This window comes from Canis lupus, chromosome 7 (assembly GCF_048164855.1).
Source record: "Canis lupus baileyi chromosome 7, mCanLup2.hap1, whole genome shotgun sequence".
NCBI classification, from domain to species: Eukaryota; Metazoa; Chordata; class Mammalia; order Carnivora; family Canidae; genus Canis; species Canis lupus.
The window spans coordinates 29,837,864-29,859,523 of record NC_132844.1 but is presented as its reverse complement, the minus strand read 5'-3'; the positions used below and the strand labels follow the sequence as shown (position 1 = coordinate 29,859,523).

The 21,660-nt window shown below is 32.8% G+C and overlaps 1 protein-coding gene across 6 annotated transcripts in view; it reads right to left on the bottom strand.

Annotated features, from left to right (window-relative positions):
* IBTK (inhibitor of Bruton tyrosine kinase) overlaps nucleotides 1-21,660 on the bottom strand; it is a 100,062-nt gene that overhangs the window by 51,719 nt on the left and 26,683 nt on the right. For 4 of the 6 annotated variants that reach the window (XM_072832246.1, XM_072832250.1, XM_072832248.1 and 1 more), the window contains 12 exons: nucleotides 20,086-20,203; nucleotides 19,758-19,938; nucleotides 17,947-18,070; nucleotides 16,015-16,192; nucleotides 12,735-12,912; nucleotides 10,922-11,521; nucleotides 9,685-9,771; nucleotides 8,794-8,876; nucleotides 8,672-8,709; nucleotides 8,127-8,223; nucleotides 2,639-2,740; nucleotides 146-263 (listed from right to left, as the gene is read on the bottom strand). In XM_072832246.1, the coding sequence (XP_072688347.1) occupies nucleotides 146-263; nucleotides 2,639-2,740; nucleotides 8,127-8,223; nucleotides 8,672-8,709; nucleotides 8,794-8,876; nucleotides 9,685-9,771; nucleotides 10,922-11,521; nucleotides 12,735-12,912; nucleotides 16,015-16,192; nucleotides 17,947-18,070; nucleotides 19,758-19,938; nucleotides 20,086-20,203 (1,904 nt within the window). The remainder of the gene's footprint in view (nucleotides 1-145; nucleotides 264-2,638; nucleotides 2,741-8,126; nucleotides 8,224-8,671; nucleotides 8,710-8,793; nucleotides 8,877-9,684; nucleotides 9,772-10,921; nucleotides 11,522-12,734; nucleotides 12,913-16,014; nucleotides 16,193-17,946; nucleotides 18,071-19,757; nucleotides 19,939-20,085; nucleotides 20,204-21,660) is intronic. The other 2 variants (XM_072832247.1, XM_072832249.1) reach the window with 1 other exon arrangement.

Sequence of the window (21,660 nt, the reverse complement as noted above, 5' to 3'; positions counted from 1 at the left end):
TTGATGGAATGACTGAATCCTCAAAATTTTTATTTTCTACAAATCTGCAATTTATCATTATGCCTTTTTAAATTAGTAACATATCAGCTATAATATATAAATAATTGCTTTCACAATGGTCATATAATGTATGCACCCAACCTACCTTGCTTCAAGTAAAGCGGCCATATTCAGTCCTATAAACTGCAAACAAGACAGTTTCAATTGTTCAGCATTATACATTGCTGCAAACTCCAGTACCATAGTAGCATTCTTAAGGGTAACTACAAAAAAAGAGTCAAAATGAGATAAAAGCCATATTACTAAAACAAATACAATATACTTATTTTTTAAAGTTGTCAGGTTTGAACATTAGGAACAAGGAAGTAGTTTCTTGCTAAAAAATAATGTATACTAGAGCAAATATAGAATGCGGTTTTCCATCCCAATGTGCCAAACCAATTTTAAATGACTGGTTATGAGGAGAAATAAGCACACCAAAAGAAAATAAAAATGACATGTTACAGTGTCACCTAAAAGCAAACCCACATTACAACTGACCATCTTCCACCTAACATTTTTACAGTAGTTTTAACTTTCACAGATAAACAACTTTCCTTTTCATTTATGTAGCACAGAATAGTTATTCTCCTATGAAACTAAAAAGATCTTAAGACTAAGAGAATCTAGGAATATGGCTGGCTCAGTCAGTAGAGCCTGCAACTCCTGATGTTGAGGGGAGTCTGAGCCTCATTTTGGGCACAGATATTACTTTCAATTTTTTTAAAAATATATTTTAAAATAAAAAGTAAAATTAAAAAAAGCCAGGGGTCACGTTAAGGGTAATGTACAAAAGAAGACTAAGATACACTGATGAAATCAGCCTATAAAATATATTTACACTGAGTAATCCATCAGAATTTGTATGGGTGTATTTACATAAACACATATACACACTATATATTTGAAAAATAATTACATTTAAATAACACTGTATTCATGCCATGTATTCATTATTCATGCCAGTGCAGAATCTGGTACACTGTACCAAAGATTCTTGATTTGATTACAATCTTAGTACTTTATATATGAAGTGTCCTATTTTGCTAGAGGCCATCTAAGAATATTCTATCTACCTAGCACGTAACTTGGATTTCTCAAACCCCTCCATTCTTTATTTACTGTGAGTTCTAATGAACAGAAGAACACACCTGTTTTCTACACCTGGCTTACTCCACATGCTTTTTTCTTCCTTGTAACTTTGTCAAAAGGTATAACTACAATCCATAATAGTCTGCTCCACTCCTAACCAAACCTAAAATTTCAACTAATCATGAACCCAAAGTCTCCCCTTTCGCAAAAATAAAAATGGATCATATAAAAACTCTAGAATTGTTCAGCTAGGAACAAGGACTGCCCAATACTAAAAGGCCACACCTCTGTTGAACCCTTCTCTTACTAGGTTCTAGGAAAATCAAGATATTCACTGGTAAGACAGTTGTGCAGCATGGGCCAAAAAAGAATACAAGCAGTGCCAGGAAAGTCATTTGAACAACTGAAAATATCTCCAATATGTATACTTTATTCCTGTTATACTAAAATAAAGAATGCAACAAACATTTCCATTTTCTAGCTTAAAACACTAGAACTATTGTTCTTTTTGATAACCAAGGAGAAGATATTCCATAAAGCTCAAGAAAAGTAAGTAAATAAGACACCAGAGCTAAGACAAACTATCAGCAATTACAAATTAGAAAATTCTGACAGGAAATCCCTTCATGTGGCAGTGTGACAATGAAAATGAACAAAGATAAAATTATAATCTTTTGTAACCTAGAGTAAGCAATTAAAAATATCTAAAGAGAGGAAGACATAATTACTTCCAACAGGAAGATTAAAAAAGAGAGAAGTAGAAAGAAAAAGGACTTAAAAGATTACTGTGACCCTACACAGAAGGGATGGATAAGTGATCTCAGCTAGCAGACTGACAGAATAAAAAGGTGGGGGAAATGTGATCAATAAATATAATTAAGATGCAGCAGTTCTGTCAAATGAAAAAATTTGGATGTAAAGAACAAAACAACAAAAAATAGCTCTGGGTTTCAAAAGTTTAATGTTCAAATGTTCAAAAAGACAGCAACGAAATTTACTGAAATAATGAAGTATTTATTAAATGAAATAACAAAGAAAGAAATAAAGAGTTTAAAACAAAAGAGATGTGTTTTGATCAAATATATAAATGAGACCATTATATAAAAATTCCAGTGACTAGTAAGAAAGAGGTAGCTAAACACAGACCTACAGCTAAGACCAGGGCAAAAGGAAAAAATTCCTTTCAAATGCTCATCTTTGAAATTTCAAAATAAAGTTCCTATCATCTTCATGATTCAAGGTTTTATGACAGTTTAAAAAACTTAACATTCAATTATAAGATGTACTTATTTTCACATATTAATGCATCTGAAATAAGAACGTGCTTACTTACAATGACATAAAATAGTTTAAATGTTTTAACAGTTTTCATGATTCAAAAAAATAATGACGCAGTTTTCCACAAATGGCATCATAAAGTCAATGAATAATCCTTTATCGACCTGAAAACACGGTTAACAGTCAAATTCAAAAATACTTAAAAAAAAAAAAAATCAAAAATACTCACGTTTCTCAGTTAATGCTACTTCACAAATCCCTTTCAATCGAGTTATAAGAAGCTGATCAGCCACCACAAGAACACTACAAACAAAATCCACATTTTGAGATTCTAAAAAAAGAAAATAAACAGAACTATTATTTTGTAAACATTACACTTATGAAAAAAGTTTCAATTCATTAAGACACAAAGAAGATTATGACTATTTTCTAAATGTTGCAATGCAAATATGATAAACAGCAATAATGTGAGAATTTTCTACCTTGTAAGTAGAAAGCTGAAGAGAAATACACCAAAATGCCCTGGTTCACACCAGAACATAAAATGGGCAACTTTAATTGATCTTTTTAGCCTAGAAGGCTACTAGAATGCCTGCCTATTTAAAATCTCCCATGTTGTTAGATAAGTATTTCTCAATCTAATAAATACAGGGAAAATTCAAATCTCAGCATCAAGTTTATTATGTAGGTATATGTTAAATACATATAGCATATATGTTAAGAAAATATAGAGAGAAAGGGGTGAATAATACTCTTAGATGATCATTTTTGTTTTAAATAAAAAGCCTAAAAGTACATTGTCTCCTTAATCCATAGGATGCTCTTTAATTTAAAATAAACTTCTTGTTCCTGAGCATTACTAATGGCCCTAAGCAATAACCCTGAGCCACTGCCAGAATAGCAACATAAATACAAAAACAAAACAAAGCCACAATAGAAAGGGAAAAAAAAAGACTAAGAAGAAAAAATGTAGAAAAATCATTTTTAACAAAGGAGGAAGAGGTGAAGTCACTGAATGGCAAACTAAGGACTACTTCTAGAACTCCTCTTCTCCACAAAAGCAATGAAGATACTATGAAAATTGTCAAAAATCAACTTTTTCAAAATTCTAGAAATTAGCCAAAGGCTTGCAATGACCTGGGGAGTGTTGACTCAAGAAAAATGGCTGAATCTTGGTAAAAACAGTAAGTGGTGGGACACTGTAGCTTTTTCTATTTAAATCCTCCTTTCCCCTCCTCCACAGTAGTCTTAAAAACCAATAACCCTGCAATCATAGTGGAAAAGAACCACCATTAAAGGAGGTAGAAGAGTTATAAAGAAACATTATCAAAGAATTCTCATTATTTGACATGTCTGACAGTTCCCTGGAAATCCCCACTGGAAGGTTGACCTGACTTAAAGCTTTGCTGGTCTGAACAGCCTCTTCTCTCAGGGCATTTACTAAAAAGAATCAGTAGCAATTGTTTAACATTGAAGCTGACTGAGACAATGACAAGAGAGCAAACAAGAAGCAGATCAAAAAAGGTTTTTAAGTTAGAAAAGAGATATTGTTATGACTGGATGTTTGTGTCCCCTGAAAATTCACATGTTGAAGCCCTAATTTCCAGTGAGGTTATATTTGGAGATGGGGCCTCACAGGAAATAATTAAGGATAAATGAAGTTATAAGGGTAGGGCCCTGGTCCAATAGGATTAGGGTCCTTCTAAGGAAAGAGGTATCAAAGAGGTATCTATTTACCTCCCTCCCTCTTTCACTCCCTAAACGCGCGCACACACACACACACACACACACACACACACACAGGAAAGGCCATGTGAAGACATAACAAGAAGGCAGAAATAGTCATCAGTACAGCAATAAAAGAACTTGAATATAGATATTCATGTTCAAATATGGATAGATCATGGAAAAAGAAAATCAACCAGGAAACATCAAACCTGACCAACACTACAGACCAAATGAACCTAACAGATGTATACAGAACATTCCATTCACAAAAACAAAACACAAATCCTTCTTGGCACACATAAAACATTCTTCAGAGTGCATCATATATTGGGCCACAAAACAAGCCTTAACAATTTAAGAAAATTGTAATGATACCACTATCTTCTCCAACTACAGTGGCATCAAACTAGAATAACAAGAGGGTATAGGGGAAATGTGTAGATATGTGAAAATTAACAAAATCAAAGACAAAATCAAAGAGAAAGCAAAAAATATCTTGAGACAAATGAAAGTGGAGATACAACATACCAAAACTTACAGGATGCAGTAAAAGAAGTTCTAACAAGGACATTAATACTGATAAATGCCTTAATGAAAAAGAAAGATCTTGAAAAAACCACCTTAGGGTTTTTACACAATAAGGACTACAAAAAGAAGAAACAAAGCCCAAGTCAGCAGAAGGAAGAAAATAATAAAGACTGAGCAGAGGGGTGCCTGGGTGACTCAGTCAGTAAACATCTAACTTTGTCTCAGGGTCCTGGGAGGCACTGGGATTGGGAATCTGTGCTCAGCAGGGAGTCTGTTAGTCTGCCTCTCTCTTTGCCTCTCTCCTGCCCTCATGCTCTCTCTCTCTCTCTCTCTAATAAATAAAATCTTAAAAGAAAAAAAAAACTGAGCAGAAATAAATGACCTAGAGGCAGCATAAAAACAAGGTCAATGAAACTAAGGTTATTTGAAAAGATAAAATTAACAAGCCCTTAAGTAGCCTAAGAAAAAGGATCCCCCAAAATAAAATTCTAAATGAAAGAGAAGACATTACAAGTGATATAACAGAAATGCAAATTATCAGAGACTAATATCAACAATTATAAGCGAACACATTGCATAACCTAGAATAGATGAATTCCTAGAAACACATGATCTATGAAGACTGAATCATGAGGAAACAGAATCTAAATAGACTAAAAACAGAGTAAGGAGACTGAATCTGTAATCAAAAATCTCCCCCAAAAAGAAAAGCCCTAGGCCAGATGGCTTTGTGAATGAATTCTACCAAACATTTAAAGAAGAATTAAAAACAATATTTCTCAAAATTGTCCCCCCAAAAAAAAAAAAAAAACTGAAGAAGAGGGAACACTTCTACATTTATTTTATGAGGCCAGGATTATCCTGATACCAAAAGGAGTCAAGGACACCACCAGAGAAGAAAATCACAGTACAGTATCACTGATGAACATATGTGCAAAAATCCTTAATAAAATACTAATAAATCAAATTCAATAGCATGTTAAAAAAGACCATACACCATGATCAAGTACAATTTATGTCTGGATGCAAGGATGGTCAATACATGCAAATCAATGAATGTGATACTATCTTAACAGAATAAAGAACAAAAATCATATGATCAATTCGGTACATGCAGAATATGCATAAGACAAAATTCAACATCCATTCATGATTAAAACTCAACAAGTTAGGTAGAGAAGGACTGTGCCTCAACATAATAAATTAGGCCATCTATGACAAGTCCACAGCTGACACCATACTCAACAGTAAAAATCTGAAAGCTATTTGTCTAAGATCAGGAACAAGACAGGGATGCCCACTCATGACACTCCTACTCAACACAGTACTGGAAATCCTAGCAAGAGTAATGAGGCAAAAAAATGAAATAATCATCCAATAGAAAAGGAAGAAGTAAAACTATCTCTGCAGATAACAAGGTCTTATATCTAGAAAACCCTAAATATACCATCAAAAATCTATTAGAAGTAATAAACTCAGTGAAGTTGCAGGATACAAAAATCAACACAAAAATCAGTTGCTTTTCTATGCACAATGAACTATCCAAAAAAGTAATTAAATGTCTATTCTACCCAAAACAATCTACAGATTCAACAAAATCCTATCAAAATTCCAATGACATTTTACACAGGAATAGAAAAAGCAATCCTGGGCAACCCAGGTGGCTCAGCAATTTAGCATTGCCTTCTACCCAGGGCCTGATCCTGGAGACCTGGGATCAAGTCCCACGTCAGGCTCCCTGCATGGAGCCTGCTTCTCCCTCTGCCTGTATCTCTGCCTCTCTCTCTCAATCTGTGTCTCTCATGAATAAATAAAAAATAAAATCTTTTCTTAAAAAAAAAAAAAAAAAGAAAAGAAAAAAGCAATCCTAAAATGTATATGGAACCACAAAAACCCTGATCAGCCAAAGTAATCTTGAGAAAGAAGGTGGCTAGAAGCATTATACTTCATGACTTCAAAATATGTTACAAAGCTACAGTAATCAAAAATTAATGTACTGCCATAAAAAGCAGACATATATACCAATGGAATAGAATAGAAAGCCCAGAAACAAACCCTCATTTTACAGTCAATTAATCTTCAACAAGGGCATAAAGAATACAAAATGGTGGAAAGAATAGTCTCTTCAATAAAGAGTTCTAGGAAAACTAAATATCCATATGCAAGAGAATGAAACTGGACCCACACTATACACTAAAGTCACCTCAAAATGGATTAAAGATGTAAAAAAACGACCTGAAAATATAAAATTCCTAGAAGAAAATGGTAAAAGATCCTAGTCTTGCCAATGGTTTACTGAATAGGACATCAAAACCACATGCAACAAAAGCAAAAATAAGCAAATGGAATTACATGAAACTACAAAGTTTCTACAAAGCAAAGGGGGAAAAAATCAACAAAATGAAAGGCAACCTTCAGAATGGGAGAAAATATTTGCAAACCACATTTCATAAGGGATTAATATCCAAAATATATAAGGAATTCTTATAACTCAACAGCAAAAAAACAAAGTAACTAAAAAATGGGCAAAGGACGTTTCTCCAAAAAAGACACAAGGGATAGCCAACAGATACATGAAAAGGTGCTCAATGTCACTAATTATCAGGAAAATGCAAATCAGTATTATAATGAGATGTTACCTTAACACCTGTTAAGATGGCTATTATCAATAAAACAAAAAATAACAAGTGTTGGCAAGGATGTGGAGACAAGGGAACACTTGTGTGCACTCTTGGTAGGACTATAAAATGATACAGCCACTATGGAAAACAATATGGAGGTTCCTCCAAAAATTAAAATAGAACTACCATGATATAGCAATCCCACTCCTGGATATTTAGCCAAAGGAACTGAAATCAGGATCTTGAAGACATATCTGCCCTTTCATGTTCACTGAAGCAAAATTAACAACAGCGAGGATATACAACAGTCTAAATGTCCATTGACAGATGAAAGGATTAAAACAAAATGTGGTATATACATACAATTGAACACAGTAGTTCACCATGCCTATGACTGAAGACACTGTAACTAAAACATTGGTGTAGTGCTTTAAAAAAAGTATATAAATGCAATCTCTCCTTAAATTTTGATTCAATTCTATTTCTTTTACTTCAGAGATATTATCACCAGGGGAAAAACAAACACTTAAAAACTTTTGTCAAATATTTGTCAAAACTATTCCCTATTGACAGTTTCTCATCTCAATCACAGAAGTAGCTGGCATGAAACTTAAATCTAATCTCAACCATTATACATAATCCTTATAGAGTTCATTTTCACATAGGTTAATAAAATTTTTCTTTTTCTATTCCTTTACTATTAGTAATCACCCCTATTGCTCATTCTAAATTAAGCCCCTGTTGACGGTTTACTTCAATTAGAGTAGAAATTAAGATTCATGTTGACTTTGCCGTATTCAATTTTACCTTAAAATATCTAAAACATCCTCTTATTAATACCTTTTATCACCACAGCTTCATCAGTATAGAGGTAGTCCAAAATAACTTCCAGTATGTCAGAATGTATTGGCATTTCCAGAGCCGTACAAGTAGAAGCCTAAATAAAATAAAGTAAAATAATTAATTTTAAATTATGAAAAACTACCATATTCTGACTGGTACAGAAAACTTTGAATTGGGAATCATGTCAAATGCAAAAGAAAGTAACATTTATAAAACACAAATCTACAATGACATACATTTAATTTTAAAATGCCTTGTAACATGGAGAATATGAAAAAAAATTGAAACAAAAACCAATCACACTGGTATTCCAAACACATGGCCAAATAATAAAAGGTGATACTCTGACTGTAAGAAGTTTTTCTGTAACAATTTTTAATTCTAAATATTGCTGTTTTCCAGCAGGCTTCAGCATAAAGTTTAGAACAAAATTAAAATGGAGTTAAAATATCAGGTTCCCATTCTGAATTTCTTTGTACATAATTTCCCAAAAATAAAAAGAAGTGTGATTGCCAGCCACGTGGTTTGAATTTAAATCTTACCTCAATCCATGAGCTACTCAGCATACTATGAAAATATTCTGGGAAAAGAAAAAGTATAATTCATTAGACAGTGAAACAATAATAAAACAAATAAATCAGCAACTAATAAAAAGTATACCTACCAAGTCTAGCACAAAGAACACACTTATGACAAGGAAATTCCTTTCCATCCACTGATTTCATGGTCACATCACATAGAAAGGAACTGAAAAAACAATTTTTTTAATTGAAGTGAGTGATTTCTTTACATATTTAGCCAACAGAAAATTTATTATAGGATTTGGCTTCAGTTGATTTTCTCTTAAAGACAGCAGAGAACAAACTTGAGGGTACACATACAAATAAAGTTCTTTATCTCCTTCCACTTGAGTAAAGATAATAAGGACCTTATAATAAAGATGGTAAATGGAACCGAATACAGATAAGTATTCAAAAAAGTCTTCTAATTTTCCTTTTGCATTACAGACCAGGTGTTAATAATGTAATAGTAAGTGACATCATAGTCAAAGGTCTTTAATTCACCTCTTTTTACAACATATTCTTTGCTGAAATAGTCTAGATATCTCTAGTTTCTCTTTCTCCAAAACTTTTCCCCTACAAAGTACAAATACCTAAAAACAAAAACTTTTTAATAACTAACATATTGAGAATAGTATATTTATTACTTAAAAAACTTACACTAAAGAAAATAATCATAATGATGAAGAGGGACAATTAGTTTGGTTTTGGGCTAACATTTCCTACATATTGAATAATATAAAATTTGGGCAAGGAAAATTAAAAATTTCTTCCTTAAAAACCAATTTAAAAATGAACTGTTTCAATGTCTTATTGAATAGTTAACATTTTATCCATTTATCTCAACAGCTCTCCAACACTTCTAGAAATGAAGACTACTAAAGGTGAGGGTACCTACTCAAATATTTTGCTTTGTATGGTCAGTAACAAGAGCTGTTTTCACAGTTAGGTCTCAAAATCTACAGATGAAAGTTTATCTTCATTTCCTAACTTACCATTTTTTCTGATTTAGCTTTGATTTATTACCAGTTTTCTTCTCAATAACATTAATTTTTCCATTTTCAAATCTGACTCCATCTAACCTATCAAAAATAGATAAAAATTAAGTTGATGGACCAAAACAACAGCAAAAATCCAACAATTTACATCTGGACATAATTATATAATTTATATCACCTAAAAAAGTATCTCAATAAACTCAACTCTGTGATAAAGAAGTATCGTTTATTCTCCTTCAGTTTTACTTAGAATTCAAAGTACAGTTAATCCTTGAACAATGCAGAAATTAAAGTCACCATGCCCCCTACCTGAGTTGAAATCTGCATATAATTTTGACTACCCCAAAATTTAACTACTAGTACCTCAATGTTGACTGGAAGCCTTCCCAATAACTTATACAGTAGACTTGTATGTTTGTAGTTTGTATATTATTTGCATTATATATTGTATTCTTACAATAGAGAAAGCTAGAGAAAAGAAATTGTTAAGACAATCCTAAGGAAAATGTCCAATATGGTTTAATGGTACCATACTGAATTTATCATAAAAAATCTGAATACAAGTGGATCTGCACAGTTCAAACCCATGTTTTTCAAGGGTCAAATGCATATTAAATATGGTTACTGACAAAAAACATACCAAAACCATAGCACAAAACCCTTCAGTGTTTTTAAATAGGAAACCTGATAAATGCTCCTTCTCTGCTCCTACCCCACACATAAGATTACACTATCACAAGCAACATACATATCTTAAAAAAAAGAATTCCAAAGAATATGGTTTATATGACAAATCTCTCTTAGGCAGTTTACACATACTGTAGGACAGAACTATACCAACAAATTGAACCACTATTATCCCTCCCTTCTAAATACTGAGAAACTGAAGTTCAAAGAAACTAACAAATCTGCCTCAGCTAGTCACTAGTAGAGCCAAAAGGCAAATAAATACAGGCCTAACTCCAGAGATAGTATTTTTTCCAGCATACCACACCGCCTACCATTCCAGATCCCTGTTACACAAACAACATAGAGTTCACACCCACTAACAGCCTCCAAAGTTTTAATCCAGGGGGTCCTACAGAGATAGCTTTAGCAGAAAATGAAGAAAGAACACATACAAAAAGGCACATGGGGGTAGAACTGAGGGACGGGAAAAGACGAGTAGCAAAGAAAAAGAATTTTTAAAAGGAGCTCATAATAAGGTTCAAGGACAGATATTAAGAAGCCATACCTACTACTCAAATTACTGAAACCAAATTTCTTTGCAACATTTTGCAACATTCTTACAGGATCATCTTCCCCAATACTTTTCCCTTTATTGGAAGCCTTTGATTTGCTTTTTTGCTTTTCATTAACTGTGTGTGCTTGATTACTTCTGTAAACTTCAAATGCTGACTTCTGATTATCTTCATGGCAATGCATTTTATTTGAATGTGAATTCATAGTGCCCTGATATTCTTCTGGCTTTTTGTTTAAGTTTATTCTTGGTGTGAAGCCATGAATTAAAAAGTCACAAGTATCTGTGTATATAAATTGTAAAAGGTACTCAAACAAGTCAGGATGAACCTTCTCTATGACAAAGAGATGGCATCCTGCAGAATCTTCATCTTTCCGGTAAACATCTATAAAATCTAAAGTAGTCCCATCTGAAAGAAACAATTTCTGAAAAAAGTCAGAACGCACTGCCAAAATATATTTATGTGCAGGGAAAATTCTATTGCCAACTTGAAATGTCACATCATGAATATTGTCCGTTTCATCTGTTTCCCTTAAGAGTTTGCCAAACTCTTCAAAAAAGGATGATGAGGATACGGCTGGAATTTCATAAAGGCTAGAAATGAAACAAAAATAATTTTTACTTTCAAGAAAATGAAAAAAAAAGCATCCCATCCCTAGCCAATTCTCCTTTTAAAGTACAATTTATTTTTTAGCTATTAAACTTCTAAAATTTTAAATCTGGCATTTCTGAAAATATAAGAATACTGCAAAGTCTTAGATACTGTATCACATTTTAAAATGTGACTCCTTTTTATATTTTTTTACTAAACTGACAAGATTCAAGTTTTCCTTCAAAAGCAGAGTTTTCTATTTCTACTAGGAAATGCTAGAATGTAAATGAGTATTTCCATAGAAATTTTTTAAATGACTATAACTAAACACAAATGACTATAAAACTAAAAATATCCAGAAAAGAGTACAGTTCTCAACCTTTTCTTTGATATCCTTTTCTTTTATCCTTTATCCTTTTAAGTGAAGAAAACCAAATATACAAAGAACTGAGCAAATACTTCAGGTCAAATCCCAGAATAGGCCAGAAATTCAGGGAGGAAAAATAAATATACACACAGATATACAATCAGTCCATAACTCTGGTTCTTTAGCGCTGTAAAAATGTTATCACACCTTCCCTATCCACATTTCACCCTTTCAGGTAGGGGAAACAATCCTCCTGGTTTGCCCTGGATTGAGTGCCTTCCCAGGAGATGAGAGTTTTGGTGCTAAATATGGGACAGGCAGGCCTAGGCAAACCAGAATGGAAGTTCACCCTACTTCCAGGACTTCTTTCCAACAGTACCCTGGACATTTATCTTAACCTGTCATCTCTCTACTAATGTAACTTAGAGAATATTTGCACTGAGATTCACACTACCCTACAGATGACTATACCACCTCTTCTTTTGTTAATTATCATATTCAAGTATTAGAGATTTTTGCAAACTGTGTAATATTTATATTTCTCAGAATTTGAGAACCCAGAGTACATCAAAAAGTAGTTATAAATTTTGTGCATGCACATATGTATTTTCAAGATTTTCAATAAATACCAGTTTACAAACTAAAAGAAATACTTATCATTCCCACTATAACAAATTCCACCTCTGAGTTTTCCAGATAACATGATTTTATGTCTAAAGCTTCTACAAGTCTTGGCAAAAGCATTTCAATTAAATTTCCTCCAGGAGCTACTGAAAAAAAAAAAAAAAAAAAAGGAAAACTCAGTGATTATTCCTTCTAAAAATGAAATTTAATATATACAAGTGTACCTTGTTTTAGGATCTGACTGCAGGATTGCAAAGTTGCATCCACTTGGATCTGTGCTGACACTAACAGCTCTATGGGCAAAAGTAAGTTTCTCAAGTCGAATTCTTTCGTATACACTATTTATATCAGAGACACAAGACACATCTGATGAGGAATTATGAAGATTTGATAAAATCTCTGCTAAAAAGAAAAATAAACAAACTTCTATTAATGGAGGCTTTATCGAAACTATTAAAATGCTTTAGGAGAAAAGAAAATAGAAAAATAAAATATGAAAGTATCTTTCATATATAAGTCCTTTTGAAGAATTATATTCCCCCGCCCCCCAACACAATTTGCACCCTATGTATAGTATAGGTACTATAAAGGAAATTTTGTTTGGTCAATTCTCAATTACCCATGATTTTGTCCCTTTCAACAAAAACATCCTCCACATTGCACCAAAGTTAACTTTCTAAGAAGCAAATCTAGTGTTACACCACCTTCTAAAACTCCTCAGCTTGCATTAAAAATATATAAACTTAGGATCCCTATAGTTTGTTATTTGGTCCCAAATATCTGAGTGACCATACTGTGCTACTGTGATGCAGTGATCATCAATCTGTCCCTAATGATACAGTAGTGAACAAGATAGGCATGTCCCTGCCATTCTGGAGTGCACAATCTAGCAGAGAAGACAGACATTAAAACAAATGATTATATCCATTACGAGTCAAATTAAGGCTATGAAAGAAAAGTATGAAATGTGCATGCAAAGAAATTATTCTTCAGTAGGAAGAATACTGAAAGTAATTAAAAATAAAGACAGAGATCATTTAGGAAACTAATAAGAAAGAATCCAAAGAATAAATAATATACATTGAAGTTGTAGCAATAAAAGTGGAGAAAAGTGGAAAGATTTCAGAAATATTTGAGACAAAAGTGACAAAATTTAGAGACTGATCGGATATAGGGGTGGCAGGATGTGAGGTGTCAAAGACAACCATTTACTTAGATATAAAACATTAAAAAGCAAATGTGGAAGCATGAGATCATGAATTCAGATTACTAAATGTGACTAAGATACAATTCTAAGACTTCCAACATTTATATGCAGTCAAACCTGCATTTTGGTTACTCTCTCAAATTCACTCTATTTCAGTCTTACAGGCCTTTGCTAATTTTTCCCACACACTCAGTTATTGCAATTTCTACTCTCAAAAAACCTAACATATGCATATTAGCATTTGTAAACTGTAAATATTAACATGTATCTATTGTCCCTACAAACTTATGAGTGTCTGAGAACAGGGGCCCTGTTATCAACATATATGTTATCAATAAAGCATAGCTCTATATGTGACACACAGTAAATCTAATTTAAATGTTTACAGACTTACATAATCTATAAAGAAATAAAAGAAATACAACAAACCTCTAATCACTCCACTGTGTCTTTGATTTTGAAAACTATGTTTATAATTTTCTGAATTAATTATAAACGTTCCTTATATGTGTCTTAGCATATTCATTCAACAGATCTTAATGAGGGACTACTATGTATCAGGAAATATGCTGAATGCCAAGGACCCAGTGCAATAGTCAAGGTCCTTGCCATCTTATAGCCTGATAGGAGACAAGCATTAAAAAAACTAATCACAAAGATAAATACAGGGATGCCTGGGTGGCTCAGTGGTTGAGCATCTGCTTTTGGCTCAGGGCGTGATTCCAGACATCAGGCTTCCTGCATGGGGCCTGCTTTTCCCTCTGCCTGCATCTCTGTCTCTGTCTCTCTCATAAATAGATAAAAACTTAAAAAAAAAAAAAAGATAAATACATAAAAACAAGTAGAGACAAGTTGCATCATGAAAATCCAAAGGGAATATGAAAAGTGAAACAGGGTACTTCAATTTAGATTGAGGGATCTGTGAAAACATTTCTGATGAAGCATAAATGAATCTGAGATGTGAAAAATTAGAGAAAGTCCTGGGACTACTGAACAAAATTGAAAACCTGAAGATGGATGTGACTGAAGAATGATAAATGAAAGCAGTTCAGGTACACAGACAAAGGTCAGAGAAGGAGCTTTTGGGACGATGTTTAGGAAGTGAGGAAACATTAAAGAGTTTTTAAATACAGGAATATTAAAATCAGATCAAATATTAAAATAAGATCACTCTAATAGTTAAGAACAGATAAAAAGAAATAAGAGTACGAATAAGGAAAACTTTTTTTTTTTTTTTAGGAAAATATATTTTTTGCAGTAGTCCATATGATTTGGGATACAGTGGGACCCATTAACTGTGAAGAGGTAAATGAATTTTAGTTTTTCCAGAAAAAAATCAACAAATAATTATGGATGAAAGAAAAATTTGGCAACTTAAGTTAAAAAACGATGCAAGTAATCATAAATTTATAAATTTATAATCAGATAAAATTAAGAATGAACTATATAATGAATAATTTGTTTTCAATGGTAGCATCTTAAAGCTATCCTTTCTATTCATCAAGGAATGAAATAAAATTTATCTCTACCCAACAACTATTTAATACAACTATTTTTTTAAATTCTCAATATAAAAATTTATTCTTCCTATTATTTTCCTTTAAGCCATGAAATGTGTTTAAAAAATTTTAATTTTACATATACAAGTATATAAAAAGACAATACATAAAATGTAAAAAAAAATATATATATATATATACACACACACACACTATAAGCCAGTCACTTCTCAATTTAGGGAAGAAGATAAAAAAATGGAGCTTGGAAGATGGTTCAAAAGCATCTGGGGAGTTTTTTCTTTAAACTTTACACTTCCCTGTCCCTAGAGCCAAGCAGTGATCTACTATTAGTGATAGGAATGCACCATGACCTCAGGATATACTGAGACAGATAAAAGGTTGAAAACCAGAGTTAAGGGATCCCTGGGTGGCTCAGCGGTTTGGCGCCTGCCTTTGGCCTAGGGCACGATCCTGGAGACCCAGGATCGATTCCCACGTCGGGCTCCCGGTACATGGAGCCTGCTTCTCTCTGCCTGTGTCTCTGCCTCTCTTTCTCTCTCTGTGACTATTATAAATAAATAAAAATTAAAAAAATATATTTAAAAAATAAAAAAGAAAACCAGAGTTAAGGGAATTAACTATTTACCTACATACACATAAACCAAAATCAAAAGACAATACTTAAGGGTAAAACCTAATAACCCTTGTCAAACCTAATGATAAACACTTGTGAAATTAAAGGTTAATTGAAAGATACTTTATGCTCTATTCACATATATGACACATATATGAACTGACCTTTCTTTTCAGAATTCCTTTTTTTTTCTTCAAACCATTTCCCTCTAAATCCTTCTCCATCTTGTGTGACAAATAAAATGTCTTTTCTATTTAAAGCAATATCAGAAATGAAGACCTGGCGTGGATAAGCCCATCGACACTGCTTTAGAGAACTGCTGACTGATCTCCAGCAAAATACCTAAAATAAATCCAAATTACACTGGAATAAAAATATATTCCCATATAGCACCTGAACAACCAAAAACTGGTATCAAAGGATTATATCTCTAATTAATATGTTTCCATGTTCACTCTTTCACAGAAAAAGAAACTATAAAAATCAATTCATTGTGTCTTTCAGAAAAAGTACATCAAGCAAATATGAAGCACTAAAAATACTTCAAAGACACTCCCCTTAAGAAGATGTAATTTTCAGTATTACTCGTTTTTGGTAAATTGATCTGCTACAATAGTAAAGAAAAGCAAAAATATGAAAACTAAAACTTAGATATTAGACTTGTAGTACCATCTATTTGCAAGAAGAATGAAAATCACCCTATGAAAATCCAAACTTTAGCTCTCAAGAAAAAAAGGACATGAATAACCCAATTATAGAACTAAATCTTACAGGTAGAAAAATCATAGAGTTCAATGGCTTCCAAGCGGTTCTGCAAGCTTTAATGTTTCTGAGAAATGGCTTGGAACCTACTAGTTAGGGATGGAGAGAATAAGGAGAGGTATGGTATTGAGTTTTCCAATCCAGCTTCATCCAGAACAGTAACTCTTATCTGCTTCATATATTTGCATTCCAAGAAAAATTACATTTGAAAAATTAATGCTGCTGATTTTTAAAAGTTTGATCCCCTCATATTTAAGAAAACTAACACAAAATGGTATCTGCCAAAATTTTAAAATTTATGTAAAAAAAAAGAAAGACTATACTGATTGAGTCCTTCAGAGATTGGTTTTCATAGTAAGATTCTATTTTGCAGAAATTAAAGATACAGAAGTATAAACTAGATCCATATTAATATAAATAAAATATATCCTAGAGTCAAATGCTTTTTAGACTATTTTATGTAATCCCATGCCACTGCTTCCTCCCATAGTATAAAATTAGAGTTCTAATAGTCCTCTATATTAAAATTATCAACTACAAACTTATATCTGTTAAGTACCAGTAGGTAGAGCTTTATGATTAATTCTTCAATTTCCAAATGTCAAATTTTATAGCACTTTGTAAGATTCAGAAAACATTCTCATTATATGTTTCTATTTTATAAACAAAAAGCAGAAGGCAATCTGTGTTTTTCTAGCCAGTGTAAAATTATTTGTGTTACTAAAATGTATGAATATATGCTTAATTTAACAATTTCTTAGAGAAATGTACTGATATATTTGCACAGGGCACTGAAATTGAAGTCTACTTAAATGTAAAGAGATTAGAGACTCTTCCTATAGTGATCTAGGAATGCATTATCTTTTATATATGACAGTTATAATCTCTGAAAATATACATTATGTGTACATTTCCTTAAAACTAAATCTGGGGGAAATTTGCTAATTACAAAATTTTTAATTTTGCCTGTTCAGCTTTTACTTTTTTTAAGGAGCTGTTATATAAAATATATCTATGCGATTTGATATCTTCATCCATACTCAGTTTACATATCAAATAATCCATCAAAATTCCTTATTTCCATTTTAAGCACAGTAAATGAAATTTTAAGCTACAGTTTAACAAAGCTGTACTGTGCAACATTAATTGTCATCAAACTTTCTTTGAAATATCAGCTCCATACTAATTACTACTGATGTCAAAAGTAAGTAGAGAAAAAAGTCAATGGGAATCATCATCATCATAACAATACATGTTCACATTATCAGGTCCCTTACAGCTATCAATTGAGAACAAAATTTCTTTACTACACTTTTGCATAAATATACACTTACCCTTCCAGCTCCATCCATGGCAAGAATGCAAATTTTTTGACCCCCATTTTCCTTTAAATTTTCAGGATCAACCTTGTATTCCATACGTCCCCCAGAAACAAGAACTTTTTTCAAGTTTAGTTGTCTAGGTGAAAAAGAAAACTCTCCATTAATATGTTCTCTAAAAAAAAAAAAAAAATTAAAAAAAATATGTTCTCTAAAATATACATGGCTCAATTTTTAAGAAATTACTATTCAAACAATAATCTACAGTGATTATTGTGACACGTGAAGTAAGACAATTTGGCCTTTGGTATCCTTAGTCCCTCCTTTCTCTTTAAGTTTCCCCTACATTATGGCAGTTTCTTTTTATAGCAAGTCCTTCCCTCCCAAATGCCTGTACCTACACACACACACACACCTCTGAAATCTAAAGTCCCACTTGTGAATGCACACATTCACTCTTTTTTTTTTTTTTTTTTTTTAATTTATGATAGTCACACACACAGAGAGAAAGAGCAGAGACACAGGCAGAGGGAGAAGCAGGCTCCATGCACCGGGAGCCCGACGTGGGGTTCGATCCCGGGTCTCCAGGATCGTGCCCTGGGCCAAAGGCAGGCACTAAACTGCTGCGCCACCCAGGGATCCCTTCACTCTACTTTAATTAACTGATAAGACTAAAAGCTCCTAACAGACCAGAAAAACTTAAAACCTCAAAATGAAACAAATCTTTAATTTCAAATATGAACAACCCTAAATAGCTAATAGCTACCAGGAAAATCATCACTAATTTAATTTTGGGGACGCCTGGGTGGCTCAGAGGTTGAGCTTCTGCCTTCGGCTCAGGGCGTGATCCTGGAGTCCCAGGATCGAGTCCCACATTGGGCTCACTGCATGGAGCCTGCTTCTCTCTCTGCCTGTCTCTCTGTGTCTCTCATGAATAAATAAATAAAATCTTGAAAAAAAAAAAAAGTTGAATACTTTGGAATGACACATTAAAATGCATAGCAAAATACTGCTGTCAAATCAGAAATGGATTAATCAACTATAAAAGATTGAAATATATGAAAAGTAAAGGACTCTAACCATATTAATTTACCTCACAATTGTTTTTAAGAGCTTCCTCCTTAAAGTGTTCAAAATGAAATCACAGATGATACATTATGGGTAGGTTTATGCTCAAAAGCTAAGGAACTCCAATTGGCGGACACATCCATGCTTACACCTTAGTTTTATGATTCCCTGCTTTACCTGGCTTTTTTGATGAGCTAACCAACTGCTAGTTTTTACTGCATGCTACTATATCCTACTATAGGATATATCATACTATATCCTACTCTCAGGTAACAAAAGGCTACACAAATATAAAGATAAAAAATATACCAGTTAATTATAAACACATGGACTGAGAATCCATGATAAATAATTAACTATTTTTAAAAAATAAATAAATGCATAACATAAGAAAGCCACACATGAACCAATGATGATTGTGTCACAAACCAAGAATTATAATTAATCTAGTACTATGTACCTGAAGCATAAAAAAAAAAAGAAATTTATAGGTCACATTTAACCATATGTTAAATATAGTTCTGAAATACTGTTTAACAATTTACAGAGAACTTCTACATATGCTCCCTGGATGCTTCTCAAAGACTAAGCTCAAAGGTAAAAACTCTTGATTTTCCCTTTCAGTTTTAAATTTTCTCCATTCAGTTTTCTTCATCTGACACTCTAGAACATAGCACATAAAGCTTATATTCTAAGTCTTGCTGGAAGAATTATTATTATTAAAATTATATTTCTTTACAAAAATACACATAACATACTTAGAAGCCATCTTCTTGCACTGATAGTCTGCAAGTAAGTAAATATCTCCCCTTGTGGTAACACAGACTGTGGCCCCATCACTTGCAGCAACTAAAGACAAAGTGATATCCTTATGATGAAGGGCAGAGACTTGACGAGGAGCAGTTACATACTTTTCTCCATTGGGATCTGGCAAATAACCTAAAAAATCAGACAAATAAATAAAAAACAATTTATTTTTAAAAAATTTTTAAATTTTTTATTGTTTTAAAAATTCAAAAAAAAAATAAAATAAAATAAAATAAAAATTCAATTTACTTTTCAGATATTGTCATCAAGATTTCTTACCCAGTTGTCCACCATTTAGTCCCATAGTGTAAACAGCTTCTCTAGTCCACAGCACTGTATGAAACCTGCCTGCCGCTACTCCAATGATTGTCCTTCCTTTCAGATATTTTGCCTGCATCTATTCAAAAAGATAAGTAAGACAGCAGTTTATTATATTACCAAGTACTAGAATAATTTTTTAAAGATCCAGTAGACCAGAGTAGCAAATATGACATACCCACTACCAGTGCCCCCTCAAGTTCTAATGCCAGAATTCACTGAAGATCTCAGCACTGAGACTCCAACCCTTCTCAGAACACAAGATATTTTGATGTAGCAACTTTAAGTCAGCAGTTTTAATATATAAAAAATTAACAGTATAAAAACCAAATCATTCAACTTTTCAACAAGCAACATGCAAAACAGGGATTCTCATTCTATCAGAAAATTCAACACTTTTAAATGTGACATATTCAACAGTGGCACTATTGATTTTACAGCCAGATGACTCTTACTAATGTGATGTATTATCACAATGATTCTTGTATGAATACTGAATCACACTTGCATCCCAGGAATAGCCAAAGCAATCTCAAAAAAGAAAACCAAAACTGGAGGTATCACAATTCCAGATTTCTAGTTATATTACAAAACAACAGTAACTATAACAGCATGATATTAGCATAAAAAGAGACACATACATCGATGGAAAAGAACAGAAAATTCAGAAATAAACCCACAATTATGTGGCCAATTAATCCTCAACAAAGGAAGAATGAATGTTTACAATGGGGAAAAAGACAATTGTTTTGTCTTTTTCGTACAAATCTTATTGAGAAAACTGGAGAGAAACACGCAAAGAATGAAACTGGACCACTTTCTCTCACCATATACAAAAATAAACTCAAAATGTATTAAAGACCTAAATGTGAGACCTGAAACCACAAAGATCCTTGAAGAGAACACAGGCAATAAGTCTCTGACACTGGCTGTAGCAACTTTTTTCTAGATATGTCTCCTGAGGTAAGGGAAACAAAAGCAGAAATAAACTACTGGGGATCCCTGGGTGGCGCAGCGGTTTAGCGCCTGCCTTTGGCCCAGGGCGCAATCCTGGAGACCCGGGATCGAATCCCATGTTGGGCTCCCGGTGCATGGAGCCTGCTTCTCCCTCTGCCTGTGTCTCTGCCTCTCTCTCTCTCTCTCTCTCTCTCTCTCTCTGTGACTATCATAAATAAATAAAAAATTTAAAAAAAAAGAAACTACTGAGACCACATCAAAATAAAAAGTTTCTACACAACAAAGGAAACAATCAACAAAAACTAAAAAGCAACCTATGGAATGAAAGAAGATATTTGCAAATGACATATTCAATAAAGGTTTAGTATCCAAAATATATAAAGAACTCCTACAACTCAATACTCAAAAAACAAATAATCCAATTAAAAAATGGGCAGAAAAAAATAAAATAAAAAAATAAAAAATGGGCAGAAGACACGAATAGACATTTCTCCAAAGAAGACATACATAGATGGCCGAAAGACAATAAAACGATGCTCATCATCAAAGAAATACAAATCAAAAATACAATGAGGTTAT